Source organism: Acanthochromis polyacanthus, chromosome 1, assembly GCF_021347895.1.
Source record: "Acanthochromis polyacanthus isolate Apoly-LR-REF ecotype Palm Island chromosome 1, KAUST_Apoly_ChrSc, whole genome shotgun sequence".
Taxonomy (NCBI): domain Eukaryota; kingdom Metazoa; phylum Chordata; class Actinopteri; family Pomacentridae; genus Acanthochromis; species Acanthochromis polyacanthus.
In genome coordinates, this window is record NC_067113.1 from 10,483,571 (window position 1) to 10,506,822 (window position 23,252).

The following is a 23,252-nucleotide window of genomic DNA, read 5'->3' on the forward strand; positions in this document are numbered from 1 at the left end:
ACCATGAGGAGATCTTTGCTGAATTTGACATAAAAGTGAATTGGATTAGAATTGCATACTCCACCTTTAATGCACCTGTCACTGGCCCGAACCGCACAAGATTATTTTTGACCAGCACCTTGCCCTGGAGGAAAACCCACCAAACTTCAGTCCACTGCCTCCGTCATGGTGTTTAAGACACACACACACACACTGGCCTGATAGCACACTTCGGGGGTCCAATTGATTGGGACTAAGGCATGCTCACGGTAAAAATAACGCTTACTGATCACAAAGAATCGGCCTCCGCACACATACACACTTTTTGCATGGCCAGGCACACACACAGACAAAAATCAGACACACTTCTCTACACTACACTACGAGATAAAAGCAGCCAAACTTACATAGAGCCATAATTTCAAGTGCAAAGCCTTTCACTTCTCACAATCAGACAACAAAACACACGTCTGCATTCATGCACGTGCGCACAAACACACACAATCACACCCATAAACACCTCCTACCCCCTCCTGTCACACCCCACTTTAGAAAATCAACCTTGTTGCCTTTTGCGCTTTACCATTCCCTCCTAGGGCCATGATTGGCTCAAATGGCTCCACGGGAATCGATTCACTCAACTGGCAAGGCTCCCAATCGAAGCCAAGAGGAAGAGGAAGAAGAAGAAGAAGAAAAAGCACACATAAGCACCAAAACACACACACACACACACACACACACACACACACACACACACACACACACACACACACACACACACACACACACACACACACACACACACACACACACACACACACACACACACACACACACACACACACACACACACACACACACACACACACACACGAGAGATTTTCTCCAGCTTTGTTTAGCCTTGGTTTTTGGGTGTGTTTTGCCGATATTTCCATTCTAAGCACGCTTCACAACAGGGCAGAGGCTCAAATGTTTGCCCACCCAAACAATGAGGGGATTTGGAGGAAGGAGAAAGTGTTATTGTTAGCGGGAGTAGAGGGACACCGGCAGCCGAAAAACACACACATGAAGGATGCGGGCTACTCGCGGGCAGACACGCTACGGTGGACGCAAACACGCACAAGCAGGTGAACAAACACACACGGACAGAACAGACAAAAGCCTCATAAGAATACAAACCGAAATCTCTTTACTCTTTGTCGTCTTGCACTTCTTACACACTCAGACACACAAACATGCATGCACAGAGTGGAGCGAGCTGCCAGTGCAATCAGAGTGAGTGGGGATAAGTTTGTGTTTGTGTGTGTGTTTGGGTGTGTGTGTGTGTCGTGGAGAGATGGAGGAGGTGGGCAGCAGACCAAAGCCATCCATCTAGGGAAGCCAATAGTGCACAGCATAGGCTACAGGCTTCACAGCATCGAATTCACACTCCCACAACACACACACACACACACACACACACACACAGTGTATGTACACAGTGTGGTGCCCTTGTGAGGGTTACAGCTCTCAGGGTGTTAAGATGGTGGAGTCCAGAGCCATCAATCTTTATCCAGCAGTCGAGCCTGACCTGCCCTCTGACACACACACACACACTTTTATATACATACAGTATTGCAGTACGAGGGTTTATCACCGAATATACAAAGCCTCACTCCTTTCACACGCGAGCACAAACCACACACCGAGCTGCACAAATTCAATCTCTTCTCTCTTTTCTTTGCGAGCCTCTCTCCATCTTTCTCTCCGTCTCCCTCACTCTCTCCTCGTCTTTATCTCCCTCTCGCAGACACCTGCTACAGTATGCATCACGCTAACTGATTGGCGCCTCTAAAAATGATAGCAATCATGAGCCAGACGATGAACGGTGGAGTAAAAAGGGGAATGACCATTGATTTTCATTCTCATAGGCAGTGAGTTATGGTGAGGAGCTCTGACTGTAAGACAAAAAGATCAGGCCGTGACTACAATCTGAGATGTGGGCCAGTCAATAGTCTGAGCCAGAAAAAAAAAACAAAAAAACAAACACTCGTATGGAGCAGAGATAAAGAGGAGAATTATTCCAGCATCTAAAAGTGTGGTTGTGTGGGTTGGTTAAATTTCTGTAGGCCTACAACATGTCCATCTGTCCCCTAGTGTGACTTCAACGTTCACCGTGGCTCACATTAATGTAGATGTAGGGTTTGTAATCTCATCAAATAAGACATCATGACTGAAAATGCCTGTAGGTTGTTCATTGTTCAGTCATTTGAGGTGTCCAAATCAAACAGCAAAGTGTCTGCCAAAGACTGCTGAATAAGCTAGGAGTTCAGGTTCCACTTTCAGCCCAATATGATCTCCAGTGTACCGGACCAGTAAAACCACAGCAGAATAACCTATAAATAACCATAAGTCCCAATGTTTCCTTCATTTAAGCGAAAAAATGTTCATATTTAAGGAATTGTTTTTCTTCAAAAAAATCATGAACAACCTGACATTTCTGAAGAAAAGTAAATTACATTTCACCAACATTCAGCCTCAGTTTATCATTTCCACATAACTTCCAGATCAGGAACACAACATTTAGTTTCATGTCGTTCATCAATTTTTTTTTCTGTTTTGTGTCTCGTTTTTGTTATATTGTGTCTCACTTTTGGAATATTTTTTCTCGTTTTTGTTGTTTTTAGTCTTAATTTTGCCGCTTTGATCATTAAGCAAAATCCCCTGTGGTTCAGTTCCAGATGACGAAACAAAAATAAGAGACAAAAAAGTTATGAAGTGACCAAAAAAATGGACAAACGACATCGTCATGACAAAAAACGACAAAGGCGACAAACAAACCGACAAAAAAGTATACAAACGATACACAAAACAATGAATAAAGCAAAACACAAAATGACAAAAATACAACAAAAAACAGAAAGAAAACGGTAAAAATGTTGGGACAAACGACAAAAGTCAGACAAAAAACAACAAAAACAAAACAAAATATGACAAAAATGAGACACAAAACAACAAAAGAACAATAAACAATCTAGTATTTTACTTTATGATCAAAACAACTTGTTATGGTCTAAAAATTATTTGAAATTTATTGTTTTACTAATTTACAATCTGCAGTTACTGTCTTCTCTGTAATTTTTACACTTTGAGGGCCCGACTGGACCCTCTGGAGGACCACTTTTGGCCCACGGGCCTCATGTTGGACACCCCTGAGTGAACACATGCTGCTGTAAACAACTGGCCTTGTGATGTATGTAGGGGAGCACCACATACAAAGAAACTTCAAACCATACATCAGGTTTGAAGAAAGAGTTAAAAGTTTTTTTCAATTATGTCTTAAAACACTGCTTAGATGCCCGTTTGTACACCAAAAGAGTTTGTGTTTCTACCTTCTACTGGACATCAAGACATCCCTCCACATTTCCAGTGTAAGTTCACAGTCTATGTTCTGCATGAAATACATCGTGAGGTTACAGTGGCAGTTATGCAGATTAAACACTCATCTACCACAGTTGCCATGTTTTTAGCACAAAATCCTCTGTGAATGTCACTAGAGTGTCCCTCCATTACTAAAGTTGTGTAACTGTGGTAAGAGCCCACTTCATTTCACCAGCTCTGACTGCTGATGCTCCACAACAACTGCAACTCAACTTTTTGTCCCCTTCATCTTACAGTGTAACTACATTTGCAACAAATTTCTTAATAGCCAGTATGAACATGAGGAACATTTATAGCAAACAAAACACTTCTATAAACATAACATAGGCCATAAAATGCTTTACTACGATATACATAAAAAATGTACATTAATTCTTCTAAGCCTATGATTTCTATTGTGTGACAAACACTTTTTTTCTTTTTTATCATGACCTGATCAGTCCAAACATAAGCCAACCATCAGTCGGACAAAATATTCAGAAATACATGAAAATACGTCTGTGGATGTGCCTGTCACTAGTTTCCAACCAGAGAGTTAAAAGATGATTACAGGTTCAAATGCCATCTACTTCATTTTTGCCAGTGTCCACTATGATAATGTTTTCCAGCTCATTTTGGCCTATCGCTGATGCTGACACAGATATATTGCACATTTTCCAGCTAATTGCAGGACATTAAGGCTCTCCTGTAGTGGAAATATAATGCTATCAGACCTACTCTAAACTTAGAGTCTTAGAAGGGTGTGAATGTCTGAACTACAAGAATGTCTTTCCATTAGCCTTAGCCAAGTGTTCGCAGTTTATTTGAATCTCCACAAGTCACAAGGTCTCCTTTCTGCAAAAATGTTATAAATAACCCATTATAAAAAATACACACAGGAGTACAACACTCTACTGCGGATCAAAAAAAGAACACTTGGATCACTACTACGACTGGAACTGTTCCCCAGCAACACCTACCAGGCAGCGTTACCATAGGTGCTGTCGTCCAGGTGACAGAGCAGCTCCAGGGTTTGAGGGTTGTGGGCGGAGTCATCAGGTGACTCATGGCTTCCTGTCTCCCAGTCAGACGGCATCCGCCATACTGCCGCACAGGACACCAGCCTGCTGTCACTGGCTAGAGAGGGGAAACACACAACACACTCAGTCATTCACAGGTAGTTAGGGGGCAGTGTGTGTGTGTGTGTGTGTGTGTGTGTGTGTGTGTGTGTGTGTGTGTGTGTGTGTGTGTGTGTGTGTGTGTGTGTGTGTGTGTGTGTGACATGGGAAAGCAGTAATGTAGCGACGTGAACACACTTTTCTTCCTTATCCACATCATAAAGGCGTTATTTTGGCACATCCACACCAGAGCCTAAACTGCTAATTGGAACCAGTGGAGTAAATGTAGAGCTGATCTAGTAATTGGACTAAAAGTTTGAGAGTGGAAGGCACAGCTAGTCACAGAGAGAGGGAGAGAACACAGGCGTTAGGCTTATTTGTCAAATTAAAAAGCAATGTGGTGCACGTCCGCAGGCTCTTGAGTGGTTTTAGACAACTTTGCACTTGGAGAAAGTGGCCAAGCAATCACTGTGAAGCGTTCTCTTGCTCACATATTGGAGAACCAGTGAAACGCAGAAGAGGAACGCTATCCGTTTATTGTGTGTGCATGTTCAAGTTTCACTTTATGACAAATACATAAATTCTATATATTATTTAACACCCCAATTAGTCCAGTTTTTTATTGAAATTCAAGTAGTTCAAGTCCAATGAACAGCTTGAAATGGTCCAAAGGTAAGTGATGAACTGCCAGAGGTTTAATAAAAGGTCAGGTTACCCAAAACTGAAAAATAACGTATATTTCAGAATTATACTAAAAGGCCTTTTTCAGGGAACAGAAATAGGATAACAACTTAAGGCTGTTCTGCAGCAATGGAGGTTGATAAATCCTTGAAAGTTAGTGCTACCAAATCCTACAGGAGTCCCAACTTTTCTAGATTCCTTCCAACCCCCTCTGTCTGCATAAAGTAGTGCTGGAACACACCATGGAACCCTCCAGAACATTAGTAGAACAGTATTGTACTGCAGAAAGTAGTGAGATGATATAAAAATGGAGAGGAAAAGGCAATTAACAATAGAAGAGAGATAGACCATCAAAACACTTAAAAATGTAGGTCTTTCCTACAGAGAAACTGTGGAGAAGGTCCAGGTGTCAGTGAGTCCAGTTTTCTTTACCATCAAAAGGCTCAGGAACTGGAGGAAACTCTGACAGGAAGAAGTCTGGAAGACCCAAAACCACAACAGAACCAGAAGACCCAATCACAGCTTCATAATGATCGTAGTAAGAAGTGTCAGCTTAACTGTGAAGAGAAGACTTGGAGCTGCAGGTTTGACAGGTGGAGCTGCAGCAGAAAGCTGTTGCTAAGACGTAAGAATCAGAAAAAGAGGCTTCCTGGACCATGAAACACCACCAATGGACTACTGAAAACTGGAAGAAGGTATTATGGACTGATGGATCTATATCTGAAATCTCTGGTTCATCAGCAGGATTTTTGTAGCCGTCCAGTAGGAGAAAGGACGGTTCCTCAGTGTGGAACATCAACTGTCAAACATGGAGGAGGAAGTGTGATGGTCTGGGGCTGTTCTGCTGGATCCAGGGTCGGTTCTTGTACAGAAGAGAGGAACCCTGAACCTAAACGTCTACCACAGCATTCTGCAACTCAGAAGAGTGAAAGCAAAGAACCTACAAGAACCACACATTTATGGGAACTTCTGCTTCTGGAAGAACTTTCTGAAGATTATTTGTTTTCCACTGTGGAAAGAATGAGTGTGTTCAACTGTTATATCTGCCAAAGGTGCTACTCTGATGAGTAAGAAGTTTAGAATATATTTTGGTTTCTAAATAGATTTTTTGTAACTTCATGTGTTTATTTATTTGTTGCTTTAATTTCAGAGTACAATGAGACATTAACATGCAGAATTTACAATGAAAACTGGAAAAACTGGGGTGTTCTATACAGTACTACATTGGTATTACTCCTCTACTCATTTAATTAAAAATATTTCTCGTCAAAGCTAGAAGAGTCTATGTTCATTTCAGTTAAACATAGAAACGAAAACAAGACTTTTTCAATCTATTCCTGAGTTTTTGGTCTTTTTTATTATTTATACTACTAGGTTACTATCACAGTATTTCTCTGGTCCACCAAATAAAATAGAATAGAAGAGAAATACTTTATTAATCCCCGAGGGGAAACTTGTTTGTTCCCACCAGCACAAATACAGCTAAATAAGTAAAAATGTGCAGTAAATACAAATAAACATTAAGAACAAGAAGTTTTACCAAACTTGGACCACCCGGCGACAAAGATGACCCCTGTGACCTTGAAAATGAGGTCACGGTCACCAAATTCGAACTTTACCTGTGTGTTATTATGGTACACCTGTGTACCAAATATGGTGAGGCTACATCAATATTTTATCGAGTTATCGCGTGGAAACCAAATTGTTACAGACAAACAAGCAATCAAGCAAGGCCATGCAGCTGAAAACAATACCTTCCAGAAAACGCAGTTTTGCCGGGCGGTAATAATATGAAAAGCAAAATGTCCCATGTAAAGGATGTACAAATGTTAAAGTGTTTTATAGCGCAAATCATCTCCAAGAGTGCAAGAGCATACAAAAGTGTACAATTTCATATTACAGAAGTGGAAAAGGTGCTACAAGACAGAGAGGACTGAGAGCTTTGCCAGCCAGAGGTGATGCATTGAACAGAGTTATCGCTTGTGGCAGGAGAGATTTCCTGCATCTGTCCTTGTGGCATCGGAGCTGGACCAGCCTGGTGGAGAAGCTGCTCTGCTGCCTGTCCAGCAGGAGGTGAAGTGGCTGGTCAGGATTATCCAGGATGGACAACAGTTTATTCAAAGTCCTTCTTTCCACCACAGCCTTAGAACAGTCCGGTTTGCAGCCAGTCACAGAGGGATCTCAGTTATCTCAGAAATCTCAGTTAAACTGTTCAGAATCCCAAAGTACTTTCCTTTTGGATGAGACCCGTTCCGGCCTCGGACTGCTACAGCTTATGTTATTCCAATTCTATGTAAATATTGTACGGAAAACCAAAAAGCATGTGTCATTTTGCACAATGTAGAATAAAACCTTACATGAAAGCACTGATAATGTGCATGTAACCTTCAAAAATGTATTTCCTGCCAGACAGTGACTTTGTAGTCTGCCATTATCCCTCTTGTGGGTCATCATGTCCACACATTAGTACTGATTCTATCACGGTCTGAACATGACTTCTACCATAGCTGCTACTGTTAAACCTGGGAAGACAGAGTGGCTGGTACCAGTCATCTATTAGAGACCTTTGCAGGGAGTCATTAGACATTAAAAATACAAATTAGCGGCCCGGGTAGCTCAACTGGTTGAGCAGGCGACACAAATACAGGGGTTATAGTCCCCGACGCAGCGGCCTGGGTTCGGTTTAGCTCACAGCCCTTTACTGCAGGTAAAGGTTCCCCCCACTCTTCTCCCTGGCTCACTACTAACCAATCTAAAAAGGCCAAAAAATAACTTAAAATGAATCAAAATTAACTACAGTTACAGTGAATAATACTTCAAATGCAGATATTGCTGTAAAGAAGCTAGACCTTCTAAAATGTGGATGATATAAAGCTGACACGACCTTCTGGATCTAAATGTCATCTTTTAATCACTTGATCCTGTTAACATTTGTTTAATTAGCATATGAATTCACAAATATGTTGTATGTGTTTTGTGATGTAACAGCAGTTTGATTTGTCTTTGAAAATCTAATTAAAGTTTTTGCCCTATTTGAAGGAATTCCTTGAAGGCATTTGTGACATATCACATGCACAACAGTGAGACCTATGGACGTGCACATAAACAGACTGCATCCAGTATAAGCAAAGAAAAAAATGAGATGAAAGAAAAACAACAAAACAGAAAAAAAAAAAGAGAGAAACACAAAGAGGCAGTGAATGGAGCCAAAGACAGAAGGAAACAGTGGGACTCACTTTTGTTATAGCAGGTGGTAAGCACAGCCTTATCTGCAGGACTGGCGCCAATGTGCCATATCTCCCCAGCTTGGTGCAGAAGGACATTCTTATTAATGATGTTATTCTCATCATCAAAGTCAATGATGTGGATCTGAAAGAAAAGCAGAGAGAGAGAGGAGATGTGTTGAGGATGAAGCTGAAAACCACTCAGTGCACCTCCCTCCACTCGCACCAACTGCAGTTCAAAGCTCCACTCGCTCGTCTGATTCCCCGGAAGAGAAGAAAGTTTCACTTTATAATATGACAGCAAACGTAATTTCAAGGCAGGAGTCGCTTTGGTTCTTTTTATTTTGTCCCGTCTACTTCATACAGCTCAAGATTTTCATCTTGATTTGGTCTTTAAAGCAGCGATTAAGACACTTCAGAAGTCACGTTGGATTCATGGGAGGTATGTGTGTGACACACTGGAGAAATCATATGAAAATGGTTGAGAAAAAGGAAATTAAACAACAGCCCCCCCTTTTTTTTTAGATAAATGGTACTGCTAAAATGAGAGCTGTAATTGCGTACTTTCTTAAAAACAGATTTCATATAAGTAAACCTTTGGTTTCATATGATAATTTAGCTTTCGATAAGATACCATATCCTCAAATACCTAATTCTGATCTGTGGGTAAATACTGAAGTTATTGATTAGGAACACTGTGGCAGGCATGAGCTCAGCCAAATTCGACAGGGTGTTTGCTGCATTTATTTCCCATAGTATTAAGAAAAATGTAGTCCCATCATCCCACTAGCACCCTGACAAAAGATCTTACCACCAATCCACTAACTTGCTTTGTCCTGGGTCAGTCTATAATCGAGGGACTTTTGAAGTCCATGGGATACATCTTGCCTGCATTTTTATTAAAAGTAAAAAAAACTAATCTGTTTATGTTCATTATGATCCTGTCTCTAAAAATTCCATAATTATTTATTATAGAAATCATCACTAATTAATAAAAAATGACTGGATATCACTAAAATGTCAACTAAATAACCGTCCCAGTTTAATACCAACCACATTCTAATGAGCTAAAGCATAATAAAATGAGTTGATTTAGAAACAGTTTGGATTGTGTTCTTTTTATTAAGTTGAGATAATCATGAAAGATGTTTGTTTTTGGCAATATATCACATTTTATATGGAAAATAACAAATTGTATCTGTGTCTGAGAAATCCCTTTCCATAAGTTCCTCATTACAAAAGCACCTCTCAAGGAAGTGTGTTAATTCCAGATCACATGACCTGCTCATTTTATTTCTTTTTTGGTCATTTTCAGTCAATTTTGTGGACATTTTAGGTCTTTTTGTCTTCATTTGTTGCATTCTTGTGGTTCTTTTGTGCATTTTTGAGACCGTTTTCAATCTGTTTGTGATAATTTTAGGGGTTTTTGGGGACATTTTACAGTTTTTTGTAGTACTGTTAGTGTAGCTAATCTTTCTGTAAAATGCCATGTGGTGTTTGGTTATAGGCGGCCATGTTGATTTTAGGCCTGAAAACAGTAAAAATGTCGACGATGTTACAAAAAGTCACACAATTATATATGTTGACCCAGATGCAAAATGTGGTTGAAAATTTGTAAGACAACATTGAGTTAATTTTTTGGCTTAAAGTAATGCTAAGAACCTCATCTGGTCAAAATATTTTTCCACCTCATTAACACATGCACTTGGTTTGAAGACATATTATGAGGGAAAAAATGCAAAAAAATACGATGGTTGAGCCTTCTCACCATGAATCTGCAGCATGTTGATGCTCATCACAAAACCTTCTGAGGTTTCCTACATTAAGGGCTGTCAGATTGTGTTGTGTAGAAAAGTTTTACAGTATCAGAGTCACAGGAAGGGACTACATAGATCCACACATTTAAGACAAGGCAACGGTTTAGAATTACATCTAAGTCAGTTTTAAGGCAGTAGGAGATTATTTTTAAGGAAAAAAATTCTAAATGTGTAACTTTGATACACAGAAATTAGTTTTTCTGGGTTAAATTAATGACCAGAGCAACTTTAAGTCACTTTCTTGCCACGTTCGCTTTGGCCCTGTCAGTTTCTCCCTCTGACAAAGACTTCTTTTTCTGAGCTGACTTTCCTTTATATTTTCAGGGCATTCGACAATCAGGATTGCAAACAAACACCTATCAGTGCTAACAGTTATACATTGTCTGCTATATGATGCTTAAAGCGCCGTTTTAGTTTACCTTGACCTGGTATAATACTGAGGCCATGGCTACACATGAAAACACAACCGACAGCTGTGAAGATCTCACAGCACACAAGTTCAACAAAAAAAGCAAAAACTTTTATCCATAAGAAGTTAATAGCAGCTCCTCCTAACTGAGCTCTTTTCATTAGATGGAAATCTATTCTATGAGGGCCCCCGATAGAATGCAGTTCAGGGCCCACAATGCAGTAAAACAGTGAGGGTCTCAAGGTTTGATCAGACAATTAATGGTGGTTTCTCCCATAAGATAGACACTTACAGCACCTTGGAGGACTGTTAATGGGGTTGCACTGGACAATAACTCCCGCCAGGCACTTCCACTCCCCTTGCCTGTACTACTTTTACAGGCTGAACAAGAAGATGAAAGGAGGAGGCGTGAGGGGGAGGAGAAGAGCATCAGAGCGGCAGCATCCTTCAGCCTCCTCAAAGTCAGCTAGGCGGCTATTAACCTTGGGTTGGACTGCATCGAGCAAAAAATTATTACGCAAAGTTATAATTTTATGGTAGTGGGGGAGCAGTACAAATAAATTCAGGCCGGCGGGACAGGGTAATTGGAGGGCCTAGTAATAGGGTCCCCCCGAATGAACCCAGGTGTGAGAAGAGAGAGAAGTTCCAGCCCTCCTCCCCCAGGTGATTTATCCCTCATTCATCCAAGCCTGGGGAGTGACTCATAGCCTTCAGCCACTTGGGCACCCGGCCCAGCGCTTTTAATTATGTGCCGATGGTGGAGGAATCAAGGCAGGGAGGAGGAGAAGAGGGAGACTGGTAAGAGGGGGTGAGGGAGGGATAAAGCCGAGCTGGCTTGTGGCCCCCACTTCATGGGCTTCTTCACTAAAGCTCTTTAGCCGCACAGATGACAGTAAGCGGGGCGGAGGAGTAGCGAGCGGGTGAGAGGTGCCAAGCTCGGGCGCTTTATCTCGTTAGCAGCCTTAAATGCCATGCCGACGCGCCCTCCGATCTGTCATTCCAGCTATTGGTCTCTGAGGGATTTGAGAGGTGCTCAGCGAGTTAAGAGAGACATTTCCACCCAGCATTATGCTTAATGGGAGGTGGAGAGGCCAGCAGGCTTATGGATACAGCAGAAGGTAGCAGGGCTAAAATGCCAATCGAAAAAACATTTTTCATGTAAGTTCAAACGCAGACGAACTGAGCTAACCAATGTTGGCCGGCACACTTATGCAGGCTGGGAAAGACAATGAGTTTCATGAATAAAACGCACTGTACGGATGGAAGTCATGCTTCTAGAGAATTAAGGGTCATTCTAAGAACAGGTTTAAGGTTCGACAGCACTGAAGTCTCTGACATTGGCAGCAAAAATCAAAGCAGAAGAAAATGTTTTCACATATTATTAAAAAAAAAAGATGTCCAAAAGAAACAGCACTCCATTATATTCACTGTATAGTAACAGCATTCTTGAAGGCTGTTTTCATGCAACACTGTGAGATTGACCTTATAAAATCTTAGCCCTGATCTGTGGCAAAAAGTACAACATACAGAAAATATGCAAGCTTCTAAACACAAACAGGTTCAGCTACAGCTAGAGCTAGCAGTGGCTCTTCTATTGTTTATTGTTTATTGTTTATTGTGTATTGGATCCCCATTAGTCGTCACCATGGTGACGACTATTCTTCCTGGGGTCCCTAAAAAAAAAAAAAAAAGACAATTCCCACAAATAGAAATCACGAAAAATACAACATAACATATAAAACAAGCAATTAAATTATTCTCATAAACTAACTCAAATCATAAAATAAAAATAGATATAAGCATACATCATAAGGTGTGCATGCACACACCCTCTCACACACATCAAATTCTTAAAGGATCATATAGTATGCATACACAGTACAAGTATAAATACATAGTACAACACCTACATGCACATACACATACGTACACACAGATGTGCCTACGCATACACAGAGACATTCAGAGATCAGTTCATTCAGAGCTGTCTCTATACAGTTTAAACTAAAAATACAAAAATAAGACACTCTGCAGCTTTACAAACATCAGTCAACTAAATTTAACCTAATTTCTTTACTCAAAACCACTTTTTTCAATTCCCTTCTAAATCCTGATTTTTTACACTTAAGTATGAAGCAGTAAGGAAGTCCATTCCAATATGCAATAGCTCTGTACAATACAGTTCTTTTCAGTGCATTTGTCCTAGGTCTAGGTAGTCTGAAACGACAGCTTAAGGCCTGTCTGGTTTCATAATCATGTGTGATCTTGATAGGTACTAATCTAGAAAATAAGCTACTGGGTTTACATGAAGTAGAGATATTATTCAAATACAAAATAAGGCTGCACGCCTTCTATTGTTTGTATTCTGCTTTGGTTAGCTGCTTTGCAAAAATCTATTCTTTTATTAGTCGCACTGTGATGTGTTACACTTTATAGGAGGTTATAGAATGTGTTGTCTAGCTATGTCTACTCTTCCAGATTAGATAAGAAGCTACTTTTGTGTATTTGACACACCACTGTCTTTAAACCATTCATGTCAATAAGCATGCAAAAAGGCTGATGGGAGCGTTGGGATCTGCACACACATACAGATTTCTAAGAAAAGAGGCAGTATGCATGAACCCAACAATACAGGCTAGCTAACAAGTCAGATTGATGGCTAAGAATGGCGTATCAAACAGTAGGAAAGCAGTTTGTCTAATGGAACAGCAGCAGTATACCAGACAAGAAGTGACACATGCCAGTGAACCAGTAGTGGAAGACCATCAGACACTTTTCATTCCCTGTATTGCTGATGATCTCTCATCCGTCGTGTCTCGATTCACACAAATAGTTGTCAAAGTACAGCATAAAGTGGGCAGGATTGTCCAGTTGTTTTGAACGTTACAAAAATTGAGCAAACCAGTCCTTTAAAGCACACTAAGACTGTGACTCCATCATAATCTGAATGATTTCATTTGAGATGTTTGAAAATCCCACCTTTAAAGCAAACAGTCTGTTTAATAAATGAGCAATAAGCGCCTTTATTACGACTGAATCTGATAATTGTGCAAGATTATCTTTGTACTAGTATGAAGAATTCACTCTGTTCTTGCGCTTCAGCTCATGCTAGAGGAAAGTGTTAGGAGGAGTATATTAAGCGACTGACAGTGTGTAATAAGAAATCACACAGATCGACTGGGATGCATTGTCACCATTTCCAACAAGCTCTGTATTAGCCTCACTACACAAGACTTGGATTGAACTACGTCTGCGTTCAGTGCCAGACTGTTTTCACACTGATGTCTGCCAGAAAATGGGCTCGCTTTTTCAAGGCAGAAATCTCTCTCTCTGTCTTTCTCTCATCCCTCTCTCTCTCGCTCGCTCTCAGAGAGCTAATTATTTCTCCCCCCGTTTAGAGCCAACTGTTTCTGTCATCTGTCTCTGTAATGACCTCTGCAAGATGTGCATGCATGCATTCACACACTCTCGATTCTCCTTCACACACAGACACAAACACACTCACATTAGAAAACCCTCACTAACAATCAAACACACACAGGAGAAACCACAGATGACTATAGAGCATAGGTGCACATGCAGCAGATCTATCAATTAGGATGGCACCAGCTTAAATGCAAATCTATCCTGAAATGAATAGTCCTTACCAATGATATAAATTAGCAATCAACACAAAGTTAATCAACAGCAACTTTGCTCATCCATTACCTATTTAAATCTGGATAATTTAGTTGAATAATTAGTTATTCTACTGACAGAATAATGGCCTGCACGTACAGTAGTCTGATAATCTGTTTATTGTTTAAGTCATTATTCAATCCCAAATAAGGACTCCAATGTCAGTGAGTTGGTCAGTCTTTAGAAGATGAATTAGCCACAACTAGCCACTCTTGATAACAGATTACCTGTTATGAGAATAAGTGACAGGTTTATACTGGTTTCAGCTTTTTCTTTGTGAGGATTTGATTCTTGTTAACATTTCAATCACTGTAAGTAAATATATAGCTGTACTGTTGACCGTTGACCGACTCTGACAGAAAATACTGAAGACGTGACTTTGGGATCCAGAATATTGCAACAGGTTTTTTTATTTCACTGTTTTTTTCTTACATTTCATCATCTGATTTCTAAGGAAATCAGGGGATTAGTTGTTAATGAAAATAATCCCATTCTTTCCTGTTCCTAAATTATGGTAAACTGAATATTTTTAGCTTGTTGGTCCAGACTGTTGACAATTCACTAAGAAAAAAATCAGCTAATTATTTGAATATGAATGTTAAATGCAGCAGGTTTTTAGTTTAGCTCACTGGTTACAGCCTCTCATACGTGAGGATCTGTGGCTATGCACAGTGGGCTGCTCGGCTTATTTTTTGGAAAAATGTAATATCTTGGCAAAAAATCATCCCCTGGTAGTGATTGAGGGCTCATTTCAACCGCAATATACTTGGGAATACATCTAAAAAGATATCTTTAAATTATATTAAAAAGTTAAGGCTGCAGGGAGATTTTTCTAGACATAAGTGTAGGGTTCCACCGATGGAATTTGGTGATTCAACGTAAATTTGAAAGGCGAGACATGATATTGCCTTCAAATGTTTTATTAACTAATTCTATGCAGAGTAAATGACTACTTTACAAAAAACATAACAGTGAAACATGAAGTCTAAACTGGAAAAATCTACCAAATTTCAAAAATTTTTAATGAAATCTGCCCTAACTTGATGCCTTAAATGACCATTTTCAAACTTTGAAGGCAGTTGTTACACTTAGAGACATCTAGAAGTCTTTTTATACTGCAAAGTAGGTGTATATTAGAAGTACTACTTACAATTTCGATACATACGTGTTAACATCAATCGCCCAAGGTCCACACAGGGGAACTTAGACCTTCTTCAGTAAAATTTGATCTGTGAGAGTTGCCATAAGCCAGATTTTCTGACACTTGTATTTTTCAACACCTGACATCCTATTCTTTCAGAAAATATATACTTTCCCATATCTGGCTTATGGCAAGTGAAAATATTCTGGGTGGTACATGAAAATAGTCTCAGAAAAAAAAAGTGAAAATTTACTATATTTTTTCAAACTTTGCAGAAATCTTCTAAATTTAAGCAATTAAGAAAATTTGGAGCAGGTAAACCTGAATATTGTTAAAAATCTCAGGTAAAAATTATTAATTTCTCAAAAAGAAATAGAATGAAAAGCTCAAATATCAATTTTTTTACGCCTGTGGAATGTGTCATTTCCTGAGATTCAAACTGGCCTAACTTTTTAAAGAATAGACCGTTTGACTTGATTTTTTTTTTTTTTTTTTTTTTGAACTGGATTTTTATTCTACTATAAGAAAAACAAAAATAAAAGCAATTTGGAGGGGGTCAAATTTTCTAGATTTCCAGGTCCCAGCCCACTGTGCTATGCTTACATTTATCTGAGTGTGGAACAAAGATATCTGGGTTTTAGAGTGTTTGTAGGACAAAACAAGCAGGCAGAGGATCTCAGCTCGGGCTGTGAAAAGTTACGATGGGATTTTGCGAAATGCAGTCTGCACATTTTGCAGATGGAATGTTTAATTAATTTAAGTTTGCATAATTAATTTAGAGTTGCCACTATAGTTTTATTTCCATTAGTAATTATTTAGTTGACTTTTTTGATCAACTTTGGTTTCTAAAACGGCAAAAAAGTTTCCAAATCCCAAGTGACATATAATTTCCTTTTGCTGCTTTCGTGCACACAACAGAATGAGGAAATTAGTTAACAAAGAAACAAATCACAGAAAAGCAGAAAATATACACAAAGTCCTACAGAAGACACATTTCCCTTAATGATCATTTTAATCTAAAATAATCACAGTTAATGAAAACCGTTCTAATAGTTTTAGCACTAAATTAATGACTTGAATATATACAGTCATGGAAAAAATTATTAGACCGTCCATGTTTTCTTCAATTTCTTGTTCATTTTAAAGCCTGGTACAAATAAAGCTACATTTGTTTGGACAAATATAATGATACCAACAAAAATAGCTCATAAGAGTTTAATTTCAGAGCTGACATGAGACATTTTCTATGGTTTTCTTGATAATAACCAAAATCACTTCAGTTCTTACATCAATAGCTATGGCATTGTTCTGTCAAAAGCAGCTTTTAGGGTTCCATGTTTTATTTTCTGTCTGTATTAGTCCCATGATCCACACAGGAGTTAGTACTGATTCATAGCCATTGTTTCAGTTGGATTTAGATCTGGTGATTGAGCAGCCAAGGCATGGTTCCAGTGTTCTGGTTCTCCATCCAGGCTTTAACTGACCTTGTCTTGTTGGAAAATCCAGTCATTGGAGGCAGGAAAGAGTTTTCCAGCTGATGGAAGAAGGCTGTTTTCTAGAGTAGCTCCAAACATGACCTGGTTCATTTGCCCTGTTCCATCCAGACTGAAACTACCCCAGATGGTCACTGATCCACCCCCATGTTTTACTGTAGGGGCAGACAGTTTGGTTTGTAGCTTCTCCAGGCTTCCTTCTAAACAGTAAGTTGGCTGGAGTGGACATTAACTGAAAACTGGATTCATCCCTGAAGAGACCCTTAGCCCAATCATCAACAATCTAATCCTTGTGATCCCAGCAAAGAGTAACCGGCTTTCCTCTGCCTTTCCTTGATGAAGGGCTTCTTCCTGCCCTGTGTGACTTCAGACCAGCTTCAACAAGTCGCTTTCCAACTGTCCTCGCCCAACAGGTCCCGTTTCTCCACAGTGTCCACTCATTTCTCATTTTTAAAGTTCCTGTAGGTCTGAGGACAATTCCTGACACAGGAAGGAATGAGTGACGATCATCTGGTGGGTAAAGACGTTTCCTGACCAGCTAGCAGTTTGGTAGAACCATGTTGGGCTTGTTTTTCCTTTGTGTAGTGAACGGCTGTCTTGGAGATCTTCAGTTTTTTGCTACCTGTCTCTCATTCATGCCAATTTTCAGCAGTGCCAAGATGGCTGCCTTTGTGGCTTCACCTAATTCTTTAGTTTTAGGCGTTATGTGAGAGCTGACAACTTCTGAGTTGTACTATGACTTGAATGTCAGCAGGAAACCACTCTAGACCTTTACATGTGCAGTGCTGCTGATGACATGAAATGGCCTCTTATATAACCTGGGAATACAATGAAGCTGAAGCATGTCAAATAGGACATAAAGTATTATGGAATCAGCTGCATTTTTTGTCGTGTTCGTTGTATTCTTCAGATCAAATACCTTTAATGGTACTAGGCATTAAAATGAACAAGAAACTGAAGTAAACAAGGGCGGTCTAATCATTTTTTCCATGACTGTATTTTTTGATTGTGCAAAGATCAACAAATCTTTGAATTCCAAATTTGGATTTTTTGGAGAACTTAAACATATACCTGCACAGAAGAAGTCATAGAAAATAAACAAATCCAAACAATATTCTACGCTGAGTGTAACAGTTTCCTTCCACAGGCAGGTTAGGGTAAAAATATGCTCTGGGATAAAAAGTTGTGTTTATTGTGTTATCGGTCGCGGTTGTTTAGTCTAATCAATAATTTAGATGCTTTCAACCAGAGGTGTCAAACGTATGGCCTGTGGGCCAAAACCGGCCCGCCAGAGGGTCCAATCTGGCAATTGGGACAACTTTGCAAATTGTAAAAATTACAGAGAAGACATTAACTGCAAAGTTTCAATAAAAGTCACTGCTATTTTACATTTCTGCGCTGCACTGCCACAACTGTTGCATATATTTTAGACATTTACAAGCTGGGAAAGTAAAGAAGAAGTTTTTCTTAAGAAGAAAAACTAATGCAGCAGATAGCATGATAGATGCAATGATCCAGAGGTGAAACTACTATTACTACTATTAGTTGTTTGAAGATACGAACCAACACTAGAAACCTTCTTTACATGAAACAGGACCTCTGTAAAATGTGAAATGTTTTACTTGCCTGGTTGTCAAACTTCAGTGACTGTGTACCCACGAGGAAACGGATAGCATCAGTCTCAGCTGTCTGGGCGGTCAGTGCTCGGGCCTGCAACGTACATAAGAACACAACAGAACATGTGCATGAATAGAACAGAATACAATAGAATAGAAATAAAATAGCTGTCAGTCAGTGACAGTAATGAATGGTGTGACAGTGGAACAGTATTACGTACCTGAAATTCGAGACCATAAATGACAGGAGCGTCGTCCTCCATGTTTTATTCTGCTGCCAGCGCTTTCTTATCCTTAAAAAAATGACAAAAAAGACGAACAAAACACCACACTTGTGCAACGTACTGCTCAAAACAAACCACAGTTGCTGCACTTCCGCGATTGAAAACGTGAAAAAAAATAACGTGCGGCTACAATACGTACCGACAGACGTGTAACGTTGCGTAGGTTTTTTAAATTACGTACAAGAAGATGAAGAATACCAAAAAACTCGGCGTCATAAAGTTTGTCCGGTCTGGAGTGCCGTACACGGAGCCGTCTTCTCCAGCGCATGCGCCCTACGGTTCTATCTGTCAGTCTGCAGTACGGTAAGAAAACACCGACAGTCCTGTTTGTGTTTCTCTTTTTACTGGCCGCTTTTCGTTGTCTAGTGATAAATGTAGTATTTTAGCGCTGTCTGTTCATTTTAAATTGTGAACAGCTAATAACGAAACACGACCGTTGAAAGTTCTTGCTTAGCTAAGCTAGCTAACGATAGCCAGTCTGCTAATGTAGCTTTAGCAACATAGCCATCACCAAATAGAAAGTATCCCGTAATGTCTGAGGTAACGGCAGCACTTTAAGCGGGTATAAAAGAAAAGGAAATGGCCTAGTCAATGTAGCTGTGGTTCAGAGCTGATGGTAAGAGCATGTAAAATGGTGCTTTTGCTGTCCGTGGCAGGAAATGACTACGACAGATGGGATATGTTGTGATGAAATGCATGAACTGTAAGGCAGGGATGTCAAAGTCATCTTCCACATCAGATTCCGCATTCAGCCCAATTTGATCTCAAGTGATCTGGACCAGTAAAATCACCGCATAACAACCCATGCAGCTCCAAATTCTTCCTTTGTTTTAGTGCAAAAAACGAACATTCTGAAAATATTCACATTTAAGGAACTATCCTTTTACAAAACATTATGAGAATCTTGAAATTTCTCAAGAATTATATGTTCATTTTCAGCAGTGTTATGCCTCAGTTTATCATTTACACACTGCAACTTAGAGACCAGTGTTACTGCAAAGGCACAAAACATTTAGTCACAGATATCTGGACTGATAGTGTTTTACTTTAATGTCAAAACAAGCAAAGTCTGACAATAAAATACAAATAAAAAAACAACAAAAAGGACAAAATATTACAACAACGAGACACAAAACGGCAAAGAAACAATGAGCTAGTGTTTTTATAATCAAAGCAACTTGTCATGATGTAGAAATTATTTTAAATTTATAGTTTTGCTAATTTACAGGATAAGATCAGGAATGAGTACATCAGAGGGACAGCACATGTTAGAGGCTTTGGAGATAAAGTCAGAGAGGCCAGACTGAGATGGTTCGGACATGTCCAGAGGAGAGAGAGTGAATATATTGGTAGAAGGATGCTGAGTTTCCCACTGCTCGGCAGGAGGCCTTGAGGAAGACCAAAGAGGAGGTTTATGGATATGGTTAAAGAGGATATGAAGGTCGTTGGTGTGAGAGAAGAGGATGCAGCAGACAGGGTTAGATGGAGGCAATTGATTCGCTGTGGCGAGCCCTGAAAGGAAAAGCCGAAAGGAAAAGAAGAAGCTAATTTACAGTCTGCAGTCAATGCCTTCACGAGAGTTTTTACACTTTGAGGGCCGGATTGGACCCTCTGGAGGGCCACACATTTGATGCCCCTGCTGTAACGTTACTGGTGATTTGCTGTTGACTTTCCAATACTCATTTAGCCTTTATTTAAACTATGAGTATATTTAGGTAGAGAGGCATTATTACCTCCGCCAAGGAGGTTATGTGACACCCGGCGTTTGTGTGTCTGTCTGTCTGTCTGTTAGTAAGATAACTCAAAAACGCCTGGGCAGATTCACGTGAAATTTTGAGGAGATGTAGACTATGGTAAGAGGAAGAGCGGATTTAATTTTGGCAATCTGGAAAGGATCCTGGATTCTGGATCACTTTGAATCTTTTAGTATGTTTTAGTATGTGGTCCAAAAGACGACAAAAACATCATAGGTTAGTATGTCGTCCAACAAACTGGAACAAGGTGTCGAGATAGCTCAACTGGTTAAGAAGGTGATTCGTAAACAGAACTGTGTCAGAGATGTAGGTTTGATTCCAGCTCATGATCCTTTACTGCATGGGTTTCCTGTTTTCCTCTCTATCCTTGGCGGAGGTCTGCACTCTCTGAGTGCTTTTCTAGTTTACAATATGACTGTATAAGAAAATAAAATATCTTGCACAAAAATAATCAACTTGGGTAATAAGAAGATTTTTAAAGACAAAGTTAGTAAAATAATAAAAGTGTTCATGAGATCATTTAAGTAGGTAAAATAAGTTAACCAATGGAAACAAGGAGAAAAGAATGAAATTAAAGGGCTGAATAAATGTACTGATTTAAATGTATGAGACTTTAAATAGTTTTGCAGGTGCACAGTGACTAGAACTGGATTTTCTAAGCTCAGTTTGAACACCAATAAGAGTAAGCCAGTTCTTTCAAATGTTACGACAAGCATCCTCAGTAAAAGGTAACAATGTGGTGATGTAAAGGGGTTCAAAATACCTGTCTGTCACACCTTATGAAGAGGGAGGACCACTCAGCCCACAGGATTATATACAGTATTAAAACTATCTTTAGTAATAAATGGTCTTGCAGATTGATAAATAGTGTCCAAGAGTTGTGGCTGATGCATGCATATATAGCCAATTTTAGTTGTAGTTTAGTCATGGCATTTAAATGTCAGCTTTCCATCTATCCATATTCCCAGATATGTCACTCTTTGAATATCCTTCATGGTAGAGATCACCACACTGTCATCAAGAATGTTTTGGCCTCTGATGAAGATCATGTATTTGGATTTATCTGCACCAAGAAACAATTTATGCTGGTTAGGCACAACATGTAACTGAGTAAAGCAGTCTTGAAGGCCTTTGACAACAAAATATTTATTGTCCAGGTTTATTGTAGTATAAAATCACATAAAAGAGGTGACATTGTGTGATTCTGTCTTTTAATTGTCAGGACCAGTAAGATGGATACAGGGGAGAGTCATGCCCAGCGGCCTGTCACACTGGACATCACAGTGGAAGATGTAGGCACGGAGGCCTCAGCTCCAGCCCCTACTGAGCCAACCACAAGCCAGACCCCTTCCAGAAGCAACGTCCTTCCCCAGGAGGACAGCATTGACCTGGGCGGGGAGTTTGCCACCCCACAGGAGGACAGCAGCACCACACCCTCAGAGAGCCTGATGGACAAGCTCAACGACCAGATGATGGAAAGTGTCATGATTTCAGACTCACCCAATAACAGCGAAGAGGATGATGTAGCTCCCATTGATTCCTTTCTGGATGGACCTGAGAGCGAGAATGCAGGAGAGACTTCAGGAAACCAAGACGAGCAAAGTGAAATTGGACATAATACAACTGAGATTAAAGTTTCAGTGGAGAAACAGGAGGAAGGAGGCATGGAGGAAAACATAGAGGAGGACAAAAAGGAGCTGACAGATACACAAAAGGAAGTCACAGCCTTTGATTCACCTAAAGGTGACACACAGAGTCCATCTGATAGTCAGGGTGAGGAAGCGGTATCTGAGTTAGCCAAAGCGAATACCCCCAAAGATGAGCCTGTGCCGGTGTGCACTATATTCAGCCAGGGCACACAGCCCAAGTCTCTGGTTCCTGATGGCTTCCAGCCCACCCTCATCAAATCTCCCAGCTTTAGCATGGGGAGTGGTAGTGGAAGTGATGGGGCCGTGACCCCCAGCAAGCTGACAGCCCCCCTGGTGTGCCAGCCCAGCCCTAGCCTCAGTAAGTTCTTCACTGATAATGGACAAGCTAATCCAGCCTCCGACTTCTTTGATTCCTTCACTGCTCCCTCCTCCTTCATCTCTGTGTCCAACCCTAATGCAGACATTCCTCCTGGCACCAGCCCTGCACCCATAGCCCCCACACCTGAGCGCCAGCTGTCTTCTGCCTCCTCCTCCATCTCCACCCCTGGTGGAACCTTGGACTCTGGTGCTCCCACCCCTAGCTCAGTGTTTGACTCTGCCCCTGCTGAATCAACCCCAAAGTCCCAGCCTCTTCCATCTCAGACGGTCCCAGCTCCAGCTCAGACTCCTGCCTCAGTGCCAGCCTCTCAGCCACAGCCCTTCAACCAGCTCCAGGCTGTGTTTTCAGGCAGTGATGACCCCTTTGCCACGGCACTGAGCCTGAGTGAGGTGGACAGACGCCATGACGCCTGGCTGCCATGTGAGGAGACCAGGAAGGTGTTAATCTCTGTTGCCACCCAGCAGTATAGCCCAGCCTACGCAGAGACCAACAGACTCACTATGCCTGGCCTCAAGTTTGACAACCTGCAGGTAGGACAAACATTTAGCCTGTAAAATGTTCAGTATTCAGCATGTGTAGTCAGAAAGCCCAGAGAGAAAGTTCTTCTCTTTGAGTGTGCAAGAGTGTTGCT

At 40.5% G+C, this 23,252-nt stretch overlaps 2 protein-coding genes across 3 annotated transcripts in view; one reads left to right on the top strand and one right to left on the bottom strand.

Moving 5' to 3' along the window:
• Positions 1-18,941, bottom strand: part of LOC127533138 (EARP-interacting protein homolog) — a 32,178-nt gene extending 13,237 nt beyond the window's left edge. Inside the window, exons 1-4 of the mRNA XM_051945505.1 lie at positions 18,777-18,941; positions 18,566-18,649; positions 8,414-8,546; positions 4,359-4,515 (exon numbers count right to left, since the gene is read on the bottom strand). Of these exons, the coding sequence (XP_051801465.1) occupies positions 4,359-4,515; positions 8,414-8,546; positions 18,566-18,649; positions 18,777-18,818 (416 nt within the window). The 5' untranslated portion in view covers positions 18,819-18,941. The remainder of the gene's footprint in view (positions 1-4,358; positions 4,516-8,413; positions 8,547-18,565; positions 18,650-18,776) is intronic.
• A 70-nt stretch (positions 18,942-19,011) lies between these two features.
• The window catches only part of trappc12 (trafficking protein particle complex subunit 12), a 46,525-nt gene continuing 42,284 nt past the window's right edge, over positions 19,012-23,252 (top strand). Inside the window, exons 1-2 of one of the 2 annotated variants that reach the window (XM_022192506.2) lie at positions 19,012-19,142; positions 21,816-23,151. In XM_022192506.2, the coding sequence (XP_022048198.2) occupies positions 19,027-19,142; positions 21,816-23,151 (1,452 nt within the window). In that variant the 5' untranslated portion in view covers positions 19,012-19,026. Of the gene's footprint in view, positions 19,143-19,169; positions 19,456-21,815; positions 23,152-23,252 lie in introns of those variants that run through there. The other variant, XM_051951026.1, reaches the window with a different exon arrangement.